Source organism: Anopheles stephensi, chromosome 3 (assembly GCF_013141755.1).
Source record: "Anopheles stephensi strain Indian chromosome 3, UCI_ANSTEP_V1.0, whole genome shotgun sequence".
Lineage (NCBI taxonomy): Eukaryota > Metazoa > Arthropoda > Insecta > Diptera > Culicidae > Anopheles > Anopheles stephensi.
The window spans coordinates 13686407-13706189 of NC_050203.1; the positions used below are offsets into that span (position 1 = coordinate 13686407).

The window sequence follows — 19783 nt, forward strand, 5'->3', positions numbered from 1 at the left end:
CGTTCTAGTTTTCCCAGCTGTTTTTTGGTTGGGTTTTGTATGATGCAGCTTTGAGCATCATTTCGAACGATGATGTACTGGTGCGGTGGTTGGTATCAATAGTTGGTTTTCCGAATGTTCATTTGGTTTTAATTTGTGTAAATGGTACATAGAATTATGTTACGGTAAGTTCTTCAGGACATTCAGGAGGTGAAGTGATATTGGCGCCAGTCGCCAACATATCTCATCTCATCGGAGGACCCACTACACAGAGGAATAATTATTTAGCTATGGGAAATGGAAGCAAAGGAAGACAAAAACATTATTCTTAAGACCCCACGAGGTTGTATCCTTTTACCTTTATATCTCTCTTTTATACTCCGTAATTAAGGCCAGGTCAAATAGCTTAATATGATCTTTTAAAAGCTTGCAAAGATCGAGTTTCTTCAAGAGTTTCTTGAGAAATTGTTGATGGTCCTTTATTCACTTCTCTTGAATCCTCCCTTCTGAACCATCTAATAACTAGTGACCTTACCTTTCCCCTAATGAAGCTTTGCAAACTTAAGATCCATTCCAAGTCTCAAAAATATGTATAAAGCATCTTATTAAGACCCTTATTCCCAAATGATCGAGCTTCTTCCAAGTGTATTGTGGCATCATCCGAATTCGTAACAATTACTTACTCCAATTTGATGCGGTTCAATGCAACCGATGAGCACATTGTTGCATTAAGCGTTTGCATTAAAATATCAATGCAATTAAGATCAATTGTCGAATTGTCGACTGTTGTTCGGTTGGGCGATTATACACTGGGGAACTGAATCACGTTCCCCAACCTTACCACCGTAAGATGGTAGGTGCACAATTTATTGCAATCGACAATTGATTCCAAATGGAAATTAATTTGAAAATCTGTGCTGAAAACATTCAACATTCTTGGGTACGATTGGTGTGGATTGGCCGAGCCAGAACCTCCACCACACTATTTCGGGAGACAAGTGTTCCGACTGTGTTGCTGTGTTTGTGTGTGTGTGTCCTTGGGAAGCCGAGTTATGTGTCGGTGGTATGCAAATTAACCCTTCATAATTGAAATACACATTTCAACACATACATTGGAATACATTCAAATGTGTGCCTGTGTGTGTGTGCGCATCCGATTTTCTCCTGAGGATCATATCAAAGCTCCTCTGTGGCAGTGTTTCGGCGTGGTCGGTAGAAAAGGTCGCAGACATGCATTAGGTGATTGAAATTTATGCCTCAATGAGTGTTAAGGTGCTGCAAACTCCTGTTTGCTCTGCAGAACGTGATCATAATCGTTCGATTTGGATACGTTTACGTGCGTGTGCGTGTGCGAGGAATTCATAAGGAAACCACCATTTAGGACGTTAAGGATCGGTGGTGTGAAGCACGGCCAGAGTATCTGTCTGGTGAAGCTGATTTGCTGACAGCGTAAAGCTTCGGTTAGTTTTCCGCAAGCATCGAACCTAGCCTTTTCGCTGATGTGCTCACAATAAAAAGCCGCGCGGCCCTTAGCTTCGGAGCACGTTTTGTTCTCTCAAGTCAGGTGCCACCGCGCCGTTTTATGCAAACCTCATAAAGGAAAGTTTCCCGAAAGAAAAAACACGTAGGCTCGCGTCCGGTTATTGCTAACATTCTTCCCGCAAATACCAATGAAGCCAATTTTTCTACACCACGGGTGCGGTGGACCGTTAGAACGATTGGTAAAAATTCAAATTTAGGCCCACCGTTGTTACAGAAGTAAAAATCAATTTACTAGCATGACTGGCGGGAACCGGTGGGCTAAAGTGGGAATGTGCTGGACCTGGTCCTGGGAATGTTGATGCATTCTAAGCGAATCATCATCGGGTAACGGAGGATAACGGTCGTGTTGGAAAGGGTGGACTGGAGGAAAAACGCTACGCACGCACACGAACCAGTCACGATCATCAAAAAAACCCACACACACACACACACGCATACCAACACCGGCAATAGCTTCTGAGTGGAAACACGCATCGTGTGCATGTTTTGTTGTGCCACGACCGTTTTTCCGAAATTGGTACGCACTCCTGCGGAAATTGGTTTAGTTTTCAAGACACGCACCACGCCAGCTTTGCCAAGCATGCCAGCTCACGGGAACCCGGTTTTCCCCCGCCATCGGCTTGGCGTACAGTGATGGGGAACGCCACACATCCGAAGAATGCCGCCCTTGCTTGCCTGCCGATCGTTGGTCGGTTTTGAGTGGGGGCATATTGAGGTAAAAAAAAACAAGCATTGAGAACTCATTTTGAGTGCTGCGTCCGTTATTTTGTTTTATCTCTCTCGTGCGCGTTTCCCCCTTTCGATCGATGGTGGGTTGGGGAAAAAAGGGGTGATATTCTTACGCTTCGTCCCCCTCAAAACAAAGCTAAAGAAAAACGCAACCAAACGACAGCATATCAAGAACAACAGGGAGAGCCCAATATGTTCCATCTTGCGCGGGTTCGCTCCAGAACAATGGGTGGGCGAAAAGAATTCGCCTTTGAAGAAAAGTTGCTGCCCGAGATACGGGTGACGTGTGTGTGTGTGTGTGTGTGTGTGTGTGGGAAAATTGCGCTGACTCATCTACAAATTGCCCGCAAAAAGTTGATCCTTTTGCTTCCGTTTCATTCTATTCTAGTGGCTGGCTGGCTTTTTTTTTCGTTTTTCGTTTGCTTCATTGTTTTCAAAATGTTCGAAAAGTGTTCGCTCCTACATCGCCCCCCCCCCCCCCCCCACATGAAACGCGCGCACACATATATTCGCGACGACTATTCGGCAAACGAATATTCGGGTGAAAGTATATGAAATTCCTTCGCTAGGCCAATATATACATGCACGGCCATGAATGGAAAGATGAAATGAAACTTTACTTCCGTCGAATGCTTCCGAAGCATCTCGCGCACATGATCAAACGATGATGATGGTGTTCTTTTTTTTGCGGGTTGGTTGGTTGTCGTGTCCTATCACTTTGAATGACACGACAGAAAACACGGCGGCTCAAGTGGTGAAAAACTTCCCCGCAAGTGAAGATGGTGGTTGTTTGTGTGGGAAATGTTTCGCCGGAAAGAAACAAACAAAGCGTTTTAGCAAACAAAAGCTCTGAAGAATGATCACTTTTCGATCACTTTTGTTCCGGGTTTGACCTTGGTCGAGGGAACGATAAAAGATTATCGAAATAGAGTGTCATTTTTTTTTTTTTTTGGATAAATAAATACAATAGAAAATCTGTTCGAAACCAGGTATCGGCAGAAGCATTAATCATTAGTGAGAGGATTAGAGCGATAAGTAATGCAGCATGACGGTTTAGTGTGATGGCGTTTATGGAGAGCTTTTTGCAATAAAGTTCCTGAGACGGCAACGCTTTTTTTTTTTTGTAATGATGTTTCTCAAACATATTCTTTCGTGACTAAAGCAAGAAAACAAGCGTTTCGTTTTCCACCTCCCGATGGCGTTAGAAGCGCAGGCAGCTTGAGAATGGCTAGTTGTTTGTCTTGGATGCACGCGCAGACGAGGCCAAGGTCTTAGCTCTAGCTGTTTAGTCCTTACATATATGTATGTGAGAGTGTTGTGTTGGTGTGTGGATTGCCGAGGATTGAAGTGGATTGTGGCTTTGAAATTAGTTTCACCAAGGTACAAACAACATTTTTTTTTGTCGACAGCGCGAGCCGCCCCTACCGTTTACCCTTGAACTCAAAGGACTCGGCAGCAGCTACACGACGTCGTACAAACAACACATGAAAGGATTGTTGCAGATGAAACGATTTAAAAATAAAGTAAAACAGTACAGCACAAACACTCTCTCGAGCACAGTGATGCGAGGAGTAGCTTTCGTTCGTGATTTTTATGTTGTGCACATTGTTGATACATTGTCGTTAGTATGTGAAGGTAGGATTAGAGATAAAATAAAGCTAGAGTTACATGTCACAAGGGTCATCGAAATCGTTATGGAGTAACTCTGCACAAAGGTCCGTTAAACATTGTAATAATGTTTGCTAAAGTCAATATTGATCAACATTGAATGAATAATCAGGAAAAAGATACAGCGAAAATTCTTTAAAATGGCCGACAATGAGTTCAATGTTACTGTTGTCGACTCAACCCCCTTTCATTGTATATCATAATTTAAGTTGAGTTCCTTATAAGGGTTAATAACACAACCCTCCAAAATTACTATCATGTTGATAAAAAAGATCTTATTTGTTTTGTTTTGCAAAACATTTTCCCCCCTTTATCGTATATCAGTAATCCAAAACGGTTATATTTAAAAACCCATTACTCAACATGCACATATCACCGACTGGGTGGAAAATATCGCCCACAAAAACAGCACGATAACGGTAGCACAGCCAACCAGCCAGCCCGGTGGTGCTTATCATATCAGCAATTCAATCCAATTAAAATCACTTACATCGCGGTGCGCCTCGCCATTCTTCTCCACCAATGCCTAATGCGCCCAAATTAATGCTCTTCCGTGTGGAGTTCGTGGCGAAAGTGTGTGCCGCCAAGGGTCGATTGCGTGAACCCCCACCTCACACACACACACACACTCACTCGGTTGAAAGTGGATGTGGAAATTATGCACACGATCAACGGGGGACCTTACCGTACCCGATTGTGAGGAGTAGAACGGCACAACAACCGCTCAGGTAAATGATCGCCAAGCATAAAAGGTGGTACACAAATGTCACAAATAATGGGGCATTTTCACCCTATCGGTGGGCTGGTTTCGCTCCATGCAGGGTCTCGAGTGTCCACTTCATCAAAACTGTGTTCGCCTAGCCCTAGCGGGTAGTTGAAGGATTGATTTTAGGTGGTGGACCCCCGTGGAAAAGGAAAATGTTTACGTTTAATATCATTGAACGCTTTTGAAGCGTGCTAAACAGTCGACAAATAGTAGACATTAGTTATCCTGAATGATTCGAGGGGGATAGTTTTCAGCGTAGTTATGGAAAGGCTTTGCGTTAATGGACATTCAGCTAATTAACTAAAGAGGCTCTTCTATAAATAGCTTATATGTTTCCTCTGAAACAGGCCTTCAAACTCAAAGTATACTCCAAGTACACGAAATGTTATCTTCCATAGTACAATTGACATTCAGTCAGCTACTGTTTCATCGCGTTCTAAGAATCTTTATCACCAAAAATAAAAAACGCTCAACATGATTGCAGAAAATGGAAGGGATTTGGCTGTGCTTAAATAAAAGATAAAATCAAGAGCAGGAATCCATCTTTCTGATGGTTCGAGCCGCTAGAAATTGCGCGAAATTCCATAAACTGGCATTAAGAATACACACCGATCTGGCTTCTCTTCGGAGCCCCATTTCTCCCACATGAACACGCATGTCAACACACGCACGCACCTACCACCACGGGCCGGCAGTGAACGTGCAAAGCAGAAGAGCTTATAAAGTAATTTCATGATTACGTAAAGATCCACGAGGCCTCCTCGGGCGAAGCACTTTGCCGCATCTTCCGCGCCAACACATCGTATAGGCTTGTACGCTTCTACCCTTAAGCCATCAATTTGCGCTGTGATAAATTACATTTTCCCATCGAAAGAACTCTCCTCGGTGGTCGGTGGTCTCCCCCTTCGCAAAGTGTGAGCAGCAGAGTTGAAGGGGAGGGGGGTGTTCTCTGTATTACGGCAGCTTCAAAACAAGCACCCATATGACAGCTAAATACACAAGCTCTCCCTGGCGCGGATTCACTTCGATACATTCCGCGACTACATCAACGCGGCAAGTGGGAAAAGCTGCTCCCGCTAGCAGGAAGAGGGTGGTAATTTTGTTTGTACTTTATTGTGTGATCTTTTGCTGTTGCCGTGATGGGGCAGAGAGGGCTTCCTCTGGGCACCAGGATTGGACTCAAACCCCAGTTGTACACTGACACATTGCACCGAGCGTTTTGGTCCCGCAAAGGCAGTGTGTTTGAGTTACACTTCTTCAAACAAAGAATTTTGTACTTCTAGATGCCTTCATTTTCCGAGGGTGAAAATAGACTTCTCTAGTGCCTGAAGAGAGATCCGGGTTGTTGCAACTCCTTTCAAGTCATATCATAACCAAGGAAAAATTCTTGAAGTGAGCCAACTCCATGCAGAAACTGTATGGGGATTTAGCAATTATCAACCAAGCGTACCTGATTAGGAGAGTTTAACAGGAGACGTCGCCAGAGCGATGAGTGCATAGCTCAAGTTATGGAGCCAATTTCCTTCTGATCTCTCACACACACGCGCTTGGCTTCCAGGTATAGTTAATTTTGCTTCAAATTTTTTGACTAGCAAAAGCACCCTACAAGCGAACCTAACTCTGGGAGGCTACGGCAAATCATCATCCAATTCCTATGCGCTCCGAGCGATCCGGGAAGGGCACGTTTATGCCGCACGGAGAGAATTCTTTTGCCAAACTTTTTCCCCCAAAAGTTGTGTGGAATCTTTTGCCAAACTCCCTTGCTGAGCCGATTAGCTCAGGCAGCAGCAATCATGACAGCAAGAAGTTAATTATGAAATTTTTCAATTTATTCTCGTCTAAGTGGTTTTCCAGGCACATATGGTAGAATCGCTCGATGGGAGGAACACCTTTTTATGCGCCCCAACCGTAACAGAAAGATAAAAGAGTGCCGCCACAGAACAAATTCTTAATCTCAAGCTATTTCGTCGAGAGAACGTGGGTCAAAATGTTCCTCACATACACAGAAACCGTTTAACAAACACGAAATTGTTTTTGCTCAAATAGGTCCATCTTGCTTGGGCAAGCGCCATAAGGTATCAGCATAACATTAAGAGCCTTTGCTTCACACGGAAGAATCCGTACGGGGGTTTTTTCCGTACCGAAAACTTTTCAGCTTCATCTCATTCCAATTTTGCTAACTAATTTGCGCATCTTCAGGCAAACAGACAGGCAGCACAAGCCAAAAATGCTGTAGAATCTTCAGCCTAATATCCAGCGAGCTTCCAGGGCACTATAGGGACTCGGCATCCGCCCTGACCACAAATTGGCCCTGTTGGGTGTGGAATTATGCTCCTTCGAGTGCACACGAAAATGAATGCTCGCTATTGCCCGAGATGTATGGTTTCTTTGATTGTTTTGATCAGTTTTTCGAGTGAAGCCGGAGGAGTGGCTGGGCGAGAGCATCTTTTGTAAAGTTTCTACTTCATTAGCGAAGGCATTTTATAATCGAGGTTTTTTGATGAAGATATTCTTTTTGCCGACGCCCACTCCCCCCAACAGAGGCCAAGAGCTTACTGGAGATTGTGGACGTCTTGGGAACGTTGATTAAAAGAACCATGGTTCATAAATTGTGAGCCCTGCCGTGAGTATGCAGTGGTTATTCATCAAGCGTCTAGAACACGTTTGACATTATAACAAATGCTAAAAGTGCGCAATTGTTTATCAACTCTAGCCTTTTCTCAAGATTGTTAATCGTCTTGTCTTCTTGAAGAATTTCCGTGCTTTGTCTGGTGCGTCAAATTACTTCATTTATGTATAGAAACGTACGCGGGACTGATGGATTATCAAGTCGATCTCTTATGGGATAGAATATTCAAAAATGGCTTCAGAACCAAGAATTCACGCAAATGGGACAGTTATTCAAAGTTAAAGCAGCACTGTACTAACTGTACTAATGTTTCCCACTTATCGTTTCTTCTGCCGGACAGTGTTGAAATCAAGGGCAAAAAACGCGAACACTTCAGACAGCTCGTTCTCTCACTTCTCACATCAGACATCGTGTCTAGTGTCACCTTGCAGCGACTGCAAACGATAAAAATCTTACCTCCCAAGACGTTACAGCCTCATTGCTGGACGTTGCTTCGTTTCTTCTGATGTCACTCAGTTACCGAGCGCAATGAATCGAAATAATTACTGTCTCTCTTAAGATGGTTTCACTCTCAGCGCTTTTTTCGCCCCTCTTTCTTATCCATTTCCATAAATGTACTTTCGCGATCTAGTCTCGGACCGACCCTGGTGAATTCGTTTAGGAACGTGCTCTTTCACTAAAACACAAACCCCTTACAGAGCAGCAACACAAAAAATCCGATCCGAGACGATGATGGTAGGAATATTGTTAAGGAATTTGAAAGATATGAAGCGGCCATGTCTCCTTGCTGAAGAGACGTTTCAACCTTTGTCCGTCTCGGGTGGGTATGTCCTTGGGTACAAGCGCAAGACAGATGCAAAGCCTTAATCGATTGTCTGCCTGGCACGGCATCCTCGTTGCGTCTCTTCTACTTATCCCGACTGTCACTCGTGCGATTTGCATAATCTTTTGCAACGCTCCTTAATCGTGCAGAGTCTGTCACGAGGTAGTAGACTTTTGAGGATAGGGTAAAGTTTTATAAAAGTGTGGAAAGGTCACACCGGTTCGTGACTCTCGAGAGACGGGCTTGAGTTGATATACCGCCGGATGTCACCTTGACGATTCCCTCTTTTTGCACCGATCGATCCATTCCTTCGTTTGGTGTGCTTGGTTTGGCTCTATTCTTCCAGATTTGCCTTTATTCTAACATGTGATATTACAATTACTCCAACCTTCAGGATCTTCATAGAAACCAAGTTAAAAATGTGAAACTAGTCAAGCATCTCGAAGGGACCGTGTACCCAACCGTTCGCTCGGAAAGGGTTTATTGGAGTCGGTTTGTTTTAAGTTCCGACCAACGAATTTCAACTGGTGCATGCATCCCGACGAACGAATCAATCCGTACTTTATTCTCCCATCTTGGCCACTGTTTGCTCCATTCCGAGTAAAAGGGATAAATCCCATCGGTAAATCTCAGCGCCAAAATTGACGTTTGACGATGATGTTGTCCTCGGAAGATTCACACAATTTCTTCACGTACTGCGATGCGATGGCCGGCTTTGATAGACGGTGTTCCATTTCTTGCACGGCCGTGACGGGGCTTCACTCTCGTACGGATTTTCCACCCATCATCCCGGGTGCGTTCCGATGCGGAGATAAAACCCCCCGGTCGGATAGAGAAAAACGAGACCGGGCTTTAATCGGGTTCCTTTTTTCGGGTTGTTCCATTTGTTGCCAGCTTTTATATTTTATCGATACCCCGCGACGACGACGAGACGAAACACGTGCATTTTTCGTGGCTTATGATTGACTTTTGCCATTCAGCAGCTGTTGTGCGAGTAAGCGTTTGCGAATCTTCTTTCCGAGCGCCGGCGAAACGGATTGTTTAACTCGAGGGATTTTGCTGTGATAACAATCCCCTTTCTCAGCTGCTGAATCAGATCAGATACCCTGGGCCAAGCAAATGCGGGATTGTCTTTCAATCGATTCGCCCCCGGGGCACTTTTTGTGAGGGAAAACCGTCCTCGATCGATCACGCTTCTACTCCATATGCATACCGATAGGTCATGGCAAAAACCTATGTGCATGTGTTCCGTAGGGAGTGTAGAAAATTGATGCACGTACAGCCGATGCTCAAGTGCATTACACATATCGGGAGGGCAAACAAACTATCCAGAAGGAGACAAAGGACATCTTTATACGAGCAAAAGCTTCCAGATATGAACGCCCAAATGATTTACATGCTATAGGGCTTATGAGGTCTTGAATAAAGAAGCATTTTACGTTTAAACAGACATTTGTCAAACTATGGAGCAGTTTCTATCAGTGACTAGGACTTTCAAGCCAAAGGAAATTCAAATAGGAAGCTATCAACATTGTTATAAAATTGTGTGAATATTTTAAAGTAAATCTAAACACGTCACCAACAATTCCACGAAGAATGCCACAACGAGGGGGAAGTTATTCTTATGTTATAAAATCCAATTGTTCATTACATGCATTCCGGTCATGAACCCTTTCGCCGACATTATCGTACCGCATAGGAAATGAAATAATGATTATATTCCGTTCTCGTGGTTAAGCATAACTAAATCACCCACCCTTAAAAAAGAAAGAGGTAGAATGCGCAGGGGTATGCCTTTCTTAATATCATACTTTTAAAAAGACATTAAACCCACCACGGTCGGAATCGCTGCTTACTACAAACCCCAACTCAGTCAGCCAAACGAGAGCGTATCGGTAAACACTGTATGCTGCACACACTACCCGAACCAAGGTTCGCCCCCCATTGGGTTCGCTGCACCAGCTTTGCATTTCCCAGACGGTGTTCGAATGTGGAGAAAAGTGGTGGTAAATGTCTCGCCTATTATTGGATTGGAAAAACGACCAAAGGGATATTGCGCCAATGTTGGTTTGCCTGCCCCCTTGTTTCTTTAAAACATTAGCATTATCATGTGCTAATGCTGCTTTTGCGTGTTTAATGAACCGGCTACATCGGGTGGGTAATTGTGGCGATTTTCCGAGAGTGAAGTAGAGACGGGCAGTCAACTTTTTTCCGATTTTCCTATAAAAGAAATTTACTCCGGATCGATCACTTTTTATTTCGCTTTGAAGCGAAAAAGATGGGTGGAAAATTTGTTTTCCCCCGTTTTCATGTTATAAAAAAGCGCTTGCAACTATGTAGAAACTGTAAGAAAGATGGGTTCAAAAAAGTGTGTTGCATAGTACACAACAGCGCTGCAAGTGGAAAACTACTACTGAATGCCATAATGTTCCTCTTCAGCTTCTCGCAACAGCACGCGTCAGGAATAGTTTGGGCCGGGGAGAGGACTGGCAAATTATGATGTTGATACTTCTGGCATCCGTCAGGAATAGCCGAGTTTTTCCGGTCCCGGCCGACTGCACAACTTCCTGGAATGCCACGTGCACTCACTTACGCTAAGCTAAACTTGTTCGACACAACTTTTCCTGCAGCTCCGGCAAGTGGAAGAATGGATTGGATGCAGGCGCGAGGGTGATGATGCGTATTATATTGTTGTTGCGTGTCTCGTCGAGAAGTTTGTGTCGGTCGGTGGAAAAACAATGGAAACCAACCAACCAACCAACCAACCGTTAGTTGATGGTGGGTGAAACATGTCAAAAAGTTGTGGTAAATTGGCGAACGCTTTTTCCTGGGTGGCATTTTCCACGCCACACACACACACACACACTTTCTCTGCAGGCACCGGAACTGTCAAAAATTTTCTTTCAAAGTAAGCGTGTGCTGCTCGGGTGGCTGCTCGGTACGGAAGACAATGCGGCACCATTCTTCCCGCTGTCGATTGCAATCAATGTGTGCTCGATAATGTCGGTTAAAATTTGACGCTAAAGAAAGTATCGTCAAGCGAAAGGCTTGAACTCGTTAGAATATGTGTTGTGCGAAAAACTTGTTCACTTATGTGATTTTTCCACATCGACTGATTTTCCTCACTGCTTGTCGGACGGCCATGCGTCTCATGCAGAGCGCTTGATGTGTGGAAATTGTTAGCGAACAACACTTTTCATCTGACTTCGCACAAGTTTCTAAGCGAGCGCACGAGAAGCTTATTAAAAATTGGGAAAAAGTCACTCAACCAGACACACCAGAAGCAGATCGGTGTAGTGTAGCTCCCGAGGAGTTTATGCTTGAAACTTCCCGACTCCAGTTCCATGTCCACGCAGCTGTGAAAAGCTTCCGAATTGTTGATATATTTTTAACAAACACCTCGACAACGATAAATAATCTCACCAACAGTAACAGAAAAGTGTGTTTGCACCAGCTACGTTACCTGTCCCCAAACACATGGCCTTATCCAATTGGATTTCGCTCGCGAGAAGGACACGGTGATAGCAAGCACCAGCCAGCAGCGAAGGGACAAGCGTATCAGCAGGAAAAGTTTAATAACCATCATAAACAGTTGATGCATGCATGTTGATCTCGGGAGTCGCAGTGTGTGTGTGTGTTGTGCTCGCCCCGAGTTTCCAATTTCCGGAAGCAATAACTCAACCAATTCACAGTCAGAACTCGTGTGTGTTCAGGCTGCCATTTTTTTTTTCTTTGCGCTCTCCAGAATCTCCCATCCTTGGGTGTGTTGTTGCATCGACGACATGTCAATGCTCCAGGGAAGTGTGTATAAATCGCACCAAAAGCGGTGTCTGTGTGTGTGCAATGTTGGAAGTTGCATGGTGTGAAAGATTTTTTTTTCCCCCGAAGGTGGATGATATGTGTGTGTGTGTGTAAGTTTGTTTTTTCAATGTTTCATTTACATGTGTTGCTAAACAGGATTGATTTGGTGTAACGTTTGTCCTGTTTGCTTCTGGCGCCGTTTCAATCAAGCTGCAAAAGTGGTCAGATCGTTTTAGGCGGAAATAGTTCAAATGAAAAGTGATGTGTTACAAACGATTTTTTTTAATATTTTATATGTTGTACAATTTAACAAGAAATTTATTAACCGGGTGATTGAGCCTTCGGCTGCTAGGAATAATTGTAAATGATTCCCAAAAATAAACCTCTTCCTCATAATACCATTCCAGGTATGAGCTGATGATCAGCTTTGAAAAATTAATTATGAGTCGTACAAAAAAAAAAACCAACCGAGATTTTCGAAGCAAGAAAATGCAACGCAAAGATCTCTTTTTGGAGTGAAATTGTTGGTTTGTTACCGAAAAATAACACAGAAACGACATATGATTCGCACCTTACTTTGAAGGTTTCAAGGCGTTTGAAGAAAAATTTTACGGTGGTAGATGGAGGATGGCACATATGTTTTTAGCACAAAAAATTTAAATTAAATGGTGTTTGATTTTCGTATGATTGTATTCAAAAATAAGGCATATAATACGCTTAAGGAATCAGCTAAAATCTTGGGTATTTTATATGCGAATATATATTTTCTTCAATTTGTAATCGTCAACACATGCGGTGTTGACAATACGGCGTCATGCCGTAATACTGGAATTATAAATAAATAAATAAATATATATTTTCTTCATAAGATCTTCTCCAGGAAATAGAAATGATTTGACAGAAATAATGATTGACATTAGAATATTTTTGAGATCACCAAGGTGCTAATGGGTAAGTCGGTTTAATCGAGAGTTGAAACTAGATCGGCCATGTTGTAGAACCACACTTACACACAAATAAAACCACTAATTTACTCTTAATACTTTCAAAAAGGCTACTTCCAATCCCCTGCCTTTAATCTCAGCCTGAAGTAACTTCTCGCGGTTCTCTCCCCTTCATGTTTTCCCTATATCAGATCCCTAAAAGACTCTCCACAACCACGGCTCACATCGTATTTGAAGGATTGGTTGTAAAACTTGTCCGTCCTTACCGACCGTTCAGTAGGCAGCTAACCTGTTCGAGAAAGAGGTTTTAGAGCATTCATTGTTCGAAACTTTCACCCATTCGGGCAGAGCATGAACGTATGCGCCGAGCTTTCCGCGGTAAAATTGTTTCCGTTTCCACCACCAATCAGACAGGTTGTGTCGGACGTGCAATGGATGGTGGGTAGCCGTTTTTTTTGCGAACGAAATAATTGACGAACGAATTAATCCATTAGTGCTATTTCATGTTTAGCCCCGTCGGTCGGTTTGTATCGTTTGTGTTGGGCTTAAGGTTCTCCAAAGAGCGATAGCGAATGAAAAATCGAAAGGCGGCGGAAAGGTTCTTTTTGTGGAACAAAATTTTTCCGCCGTGACAAACATAGCGCTTGTTCGCATCGATAAAGTTGTGTAGCTATTTTTGGGGAAGCAGTGTTTGCTGCTTACTGTAATTTCTCGTCATTTTGTAGTGGGCCTTGTTGAATAATGCATGCACTTGGATGAAGGATTTTGTTAGTAGTCTGGGCGGATATTGCTAGCCGTCAGTCGAACGTAAAGAGGTATTAATTCAGTTTGAATTCAAAAATCGATCGGCTCGATATTAGTACTTAGTAACCCTTTTCGAAAAATCAAAATACCCATTTCCTTCAGTGATATTATTATTTGGAATCTAGCATGCACAGTGGACCATAGCTTCCCGTAATTTCAACCCAACGTGTGACGATCACCACAGGCCAACCAATATCGAAACGAGGGCACTGTGATTTATCGTACGTAATAATCGTACCGAAGTATTGGGAAAAAATATACCTTCGCAAGAGTCGCCTGTTGAAGGTGCGGACATCGTACCTTTGTACTGTACGAATTTCCACCAACAATCTAACCAACGGGGTGCAACAATTCACCTCTCCATCTTTTTTATTGCCCTAGCTCACCTGAAACGATTCCATCTAAAAAAAACCCACAAGTGTTGCACCGCAGGAGGAAGATTGTATCCGGGAAAACGATCGCTCGCAGCTACCACCGTTGGTTCGGGAACTTTCTTCCGCAATAACCGAACCGCCTTTTTGGAAATATAAACAATCTGATAAATGATGGAAATAAATTTGAGCAGCCGGGCGGTTTTTATTATTAGTTTCAGCAGCTTCTTCCTCTAGCATCGTTCGACATTGCCACTCGTTCGCCGGTGTTGTTTCACCGAGCTTGTGTGTTTGATGGTTGAACAGGCAGCTGATTGCATTTCGAAGAGCAACTATCAGAAAAGTTTTATTGCTTTCGCTGGGAACAATTGAAGTTTCTTCACGGAGCAATGTGACCGCATGTCAGGTACAAAGAAGGAGTATTCAGAAAATTATTGGCTTCTTTTGTGTGGACGTTGTTGTGGTTCTTTGGGAAACGCCCTAAGGTGTTTTGATTTCCAAGAATCTGTTCGATCTCACTAGTTGCTTATTTATGTCTCGTATGTTCTAATTTTATCATTTTTTCCACTCCTTTTTACATCTTTCCATAAAACTTTTCGGTATTTGGTTAAATTTCTCAAACATTTCTGATACGAGAGAATTTCAATCGAAAGTAGAAGGAAAACGGCTGAAAAAAACGCTTCCGTTTCCCCTTTGTTCTGCTGCTCGGTTGTGTGCTTTGCAATTAGGCTCACCCCAATCACCTAAAACGTGGCAAGATTGACTTTGCAAGCGCCATTGCACATCGCACATCAATCACATCCCTTGGCCCGGGCCAAGTAACCTCCTTCCTGATGCTTTTATGGTATTATCATCCAGCACTGCTTGCTTCCCTTTATCCATTTAGCATTCCTTTGATGATTATGACAACAATCATTGGCGGGATGAGAAAATCGTACACATACACAGACGACTTGGGAAGTGTGTGGATGCTAAGCGTTAAACATGTACGTTTGTCCTGTGTGGAGCCAGTCCAAGATGCGGGGCTAGAATAACCCAGCCCGGGCCAAACTTGTAAGAAAAGCGGAAACAAGTATCACTCTTCCGTACGCTCGCAGGCATTTTCCGTTTTGCCCTTCCCTATTGGTGCCATTTCCCTAACCCGGAAGCACGAACGCCTAGCATCATCGCAGTGTCCGTGACAGTTATTAGCTTCATTCTGATTTTTATGATTATTGGTTTAATGGATCTTTCGCCCAGTGGCGCTGCCCGTCTGTCTGTCTGGCTGTGTGCCGCTGTGCGGGAAAATCAAAGGAAAACTCGCACATTTGGAGGCGGGCTCTGGACGTAAAAGAATTATGGACATGCGACAAAAGGCAACAACGGCGCGCGACCAATCTTTCCCTTGGGGAGACATTCGTCGTGCTTACGGTGGTTCGCCGACCCAGAACGGCAAGATGGACGTTTTGTAAATTGATCCTAGTTCCACCGTTTTTCCCTGCGTTTTGTTTGACTAATAGATTTACTGTGATTTTTATTGAATCTACTCACCCCTGCAGTCCACTGTATGATTAAAAGGGCACACATTTATAGTTTGTAAGGGTCAAGAGAGGATAGAGAGAGAGTGAGAGACAAACAATGATGAGCTCCTTTCTCCATTTCTGTGTGCAAAAGAAGAAAGTGCACTGAAGAAGGAGAATTACAGTAGGGTGAGTCATGTCGAGAGATCCAAGAGGATAGTTAATGGTATTTATCTTAACCAACTAATCATTCCATTGAAAGCGACGGGGGAGTTCACTCATTGTGATTCTCAAATATGACTAAACGTGATTAAGTGTGTCTTTTTCGCGTGTATTATTAGTTTAGCTTTAATTAAGCTCTCGTGGGCTTATCTCATTACACTGTGTTATTTGTAAATTATATTACTTATCCGGTTTACTTTGGGTTCCTTGAAGTCTTTGCTATGCTCATATGTAGTTCCGCAGTAACAAAATGATGTTATTATTCCTTCTGAAAACAAATGCTGCAATACGTTAGACCGTACTGCTTCCATTCACGCTTGAACGCACAGCCACACAATTAAAGTTATCCTGCTAAGAACGTCTCCCGCGGGAGGTATTATTTGTTGGAAAGTTTTGCTGCTTCCAACGAGCTTCACCTTCCACGACACGGGTGCACGGCGGCCGCTAGATGTAAGTGCACATCCAGATGGGTGTCTCCCGCCCGGTAGTGTATGTATGCATGAGCGGCCATTTTCTATTAGGTAAATTGCACATATCAAGTTATTAATTGTTAAAGTTATTACAATAAATTATCGCCACAATCTTCTGCGAGCGCTTCGCCGAAACTTGCCGGTGCTGTGCAGCTGCGAGAATTTATGGCACACAGCAGGAGTGTGTGTGTGTATGTGAGAGGCTGCATATGTGACATCTCGCGTGCAGAAGATGCTAGGCCCCTCATGCTCTTACCTTTACTGATGGATCTTTGCGACACCGTCGCTCTCGAGAGGGACCAAGATCCACCTCCGAGGTCTCAAGGGATCCACCCAGTAGGACCCACTAGAACTGACTGGCTGCAAACTTCTCCTTCATGCGAGGTTGCACATAAATTCCAACGTCAATATTCATAATTCTCTTCCGCATTCCGCAGGCGCAGCACGGGCAATGTAAACCGTACCTGTTCCACTAGGGTCTCCCGCACACGATGGAGGCGCCTGGTGCTTTACTCTGCGTGGAACGGTCGACGAGAAGTGTCACCGGCAGAGAAGTGATTTTGCCCCCTTTTGCAGTGCTCACTATTCACGCAAATGCATACCCGCCGGCAAGGTGCGTTCAAATAAAGGCGAACCGCATGATTTTCCGCCCTGCTGATATCGATGGGCGACGGTGGTAGAACAACAATGCACCACGGCACAAAATGGTGGAGAGCTCCACTTGTCGCCCCTTTTTTTTGTTCGTCCCTGGTTTTACTCCCCCCAGTAGAAACAATATGGGGAGGAATTTATTGAAGTTATTAGAGAAAGTATAATTTATATTTATCGTACTTTTCCCATGGGAGAACCATATGGCGCGACACACCCGCTCACATCGCTCTATGCGCGTGCACCGATGGAGGCCATTGCCAAAGTTAAAGCTCGCGTGCTTTTCATGCTCTCGGGCCACCAGACACCAGAATCGCTGCTCGCTGTAAAGCAATGCGCTTTACCGGTGTTGTTTATTGTTGGAAAGTTGCTCGTCGACGGGACTATAGCGATGCTGGCCACATTTTCCATCAATGAAATGTGATGGGCAGGAGCGTGTGTCTGTGTCGCGCTCCAGTCAATGCAACTCGCAGATGCAGACGACAAAGTTGCAACCGGAGCGCACACACTCCGTTACTGGTGGGGTGAAATTTTAGATTCGAAACAAAAATCAATTTGAAGGTATTAGATGTATACCGTTTCGGTGCATTCCAGCCATCACTTCTCGGTAACTAAACAACGCCGGTTGATATTGCTTTACTGTCGGCATTTTTTGTTTTTAAAAACCAATGTCCCATCTTCACCGCAAACGGAAATTGTGGCTATCATTTTCAATTTCACTCCAACATAGTGTAGTACTCTTGTGATCTGCGGTTTGTTTAATACGAGTTTCTGAAAATTTCGCTTCATGTATTAATGGTTGTTTTTCAATTTGTTTTACTGTTTATTTTTGCAGATGTTTGATTGCAAGAACCACATCCGAGTGATTCAGCCCATGGACAGTGGCAATCGGTTGTACATCTGCGGTACCAATGCGCACAACCCGAAGGATCTGGTGATTTACGTAAGTATTTTGTGAACCAATACAACAAATATTTAAAATCATTTTTAAAAAGTGCTGTCTGTTTAATATTTAGAATTTTTATATACTATCAAAGTAAATCTTAGCAATTTTTGGAAGCAAAAATGATAAAATATAAGAATAGATTTTTTCTTTTTTCTTGGCACTACAACCTTGAAATGTTTCGGCCTGCCATTGCTGGCTTTCTGTGACTCAATTCCACCCGTAGTCTGACGGTCTGGATGAGATTAGAACCCCAGTCCTGCCATATGAAGACCTAATACGGTTTTTATATAAATATTTCTTTTTGATAAAGTAATTAGTCAAATTCCACCCTCTTTTACTAATTTGATATACGAGAGCGTCAAATAATAAACCTCTAATGAAGCAATCCTTAGAGAACCCCATTAGCACCAACCTCAAACAATCGATGCCCAGCTGCAACTCGACACAAGTATCGCTCGCCATAATTGTCCTAAGCGAATGTCACAATTACCATTTAGAAAGGTCGTGGCGAAAGCAGGGAGCTCTGCTGGTCGCGATCCGTTCATTAGCGAACAAAAGAAAATCGCTTTGTGTGAACAGTGTCCTTCCCTCATCCCAGCCTCTAACCCTTAACCTCGTCCATTTGCGCTCGCTCTAAAACGGTGACCGCCTATGCGTCATACCTTCTTCCCGAGTCCGAGTTGTGGTGAGTCAAAAATCAAGCCACACGCCACACTCATACTCCAGTGCGGGCAGAAACATAAAAGGTGGAAAGTTTTATTTTTATTTCTTGTTTTCGCTTTGCATCGCACAGCAAATGAGGCTTTCACGGCATAAGCCGTGAGCGGTGGTGTGTCACCTTAAAACGTGTCACCCACCAAGAAGCGCAATGCAATTTGGTGCTGGCGGAAGGTTTTAATGGGTGGTTGGTAGTTAAAACGGCGCGGTGGCTCCACCTGCGAGACTTTGAAGGTGCGCCAAGAGTTCACGGGTAAAAGGGACCGTCCGAAAGGGAAAAGAGCAAAAGGGAGAGAGACATTGTGCACAAAAGCTGCCGAGATGGGATATCTCGTCGGACATTGCGTGGTTGTGGCGGCCACCGGTGTTGCGGCCACAGTTTTAAACCATCATAATATCCTCTTAAGGCATAATCCGTTGCAATAAAAATTAACGTCGTTTGCGCGCGCGCGCTCGCTCTGGTCATTACGTGTGGCCCATTCTCCCACATTCGACACCTCGGCGGGACCTCATTTGTTCCGTATCATAATGTTATTGTTTTCCCTTTTCGAGTGGCCTTTAGCAGCAGCAGCAGGTTTTTGGAATGGAAGTCGGGGATGTCGGATTTATTTCGCCTGGTGTTGCTTGGGGATTAAGAAAAAATAAACCCCACCCTGTGGCGGACGTTCGGTCAGGAAGAGGAAGCGTGGAATTCCTATTAAAAACATCATCCCCTTACGATGTTGTTTGCAAATTGGTAGATACAGGCGAAGGATGTACCACCTGCGTGCAGCCAAACATTCCATAGTATGGGAATTTCTCGGGCCCTTGCTTTTAAAAGCGATGAGACTGAGTGTCGTCCCTCCACATTATACTAACAGGCATTAAAACTTTAAATCCCGCCCGGCCACTTCGCAACCCTTGCCGCTTTGAGGAGTTTCGGGAAATGACATTTAGGCATTCTGAAATAGGAGCTTCAAAATCGATAAAATACCGAACGGGAGAATGGAATGTTGCCGAGATTATTATTTAATAATGGATCAGAGCAGTGTGAGAACACATAGACACGTCTTTAGCGCGAAAGGCCTCAGGGAAAGCATCCTCCCATTCTTCCCAACCCGTGGCACTTGTTCAGAGCTGTGAAACGGTGTATGTGACCCTTAAAGGTGAACTTTATCCTTGTGACGAAATCACCAAACAATTATCGACCGGGAAGCTGCTTGGCCCGAACGGCTTTTGGCCGACC

General features: G+C 43.9%; 1 protein-coding gene across 4 annotated transcripts in view; it reads left to right on the plus strand.

Annotated features, from left to right (window-relative positions):
• The window catches only part of LOC118514336 (semaphorin-2A-like), a 270841-nt gene that overhangs the window by 209428 nt on the left and 41630 nt on the right, over positions 1-19783 (plus strand). For all 4 annotated transcript variants that reach the window (XM_036061148.1, XM_036061145.1, XM_036061146.1 and 1 more), the window contains exon 6: positions 17731-17838. In XM_036061148.1, the coding sequence (XP_035917041.1) occupies positions 17731-17838 (108 nt within the window). The remainder of the gene's footprint in view (positions 1-17730; positions 17839-19783) is intronic.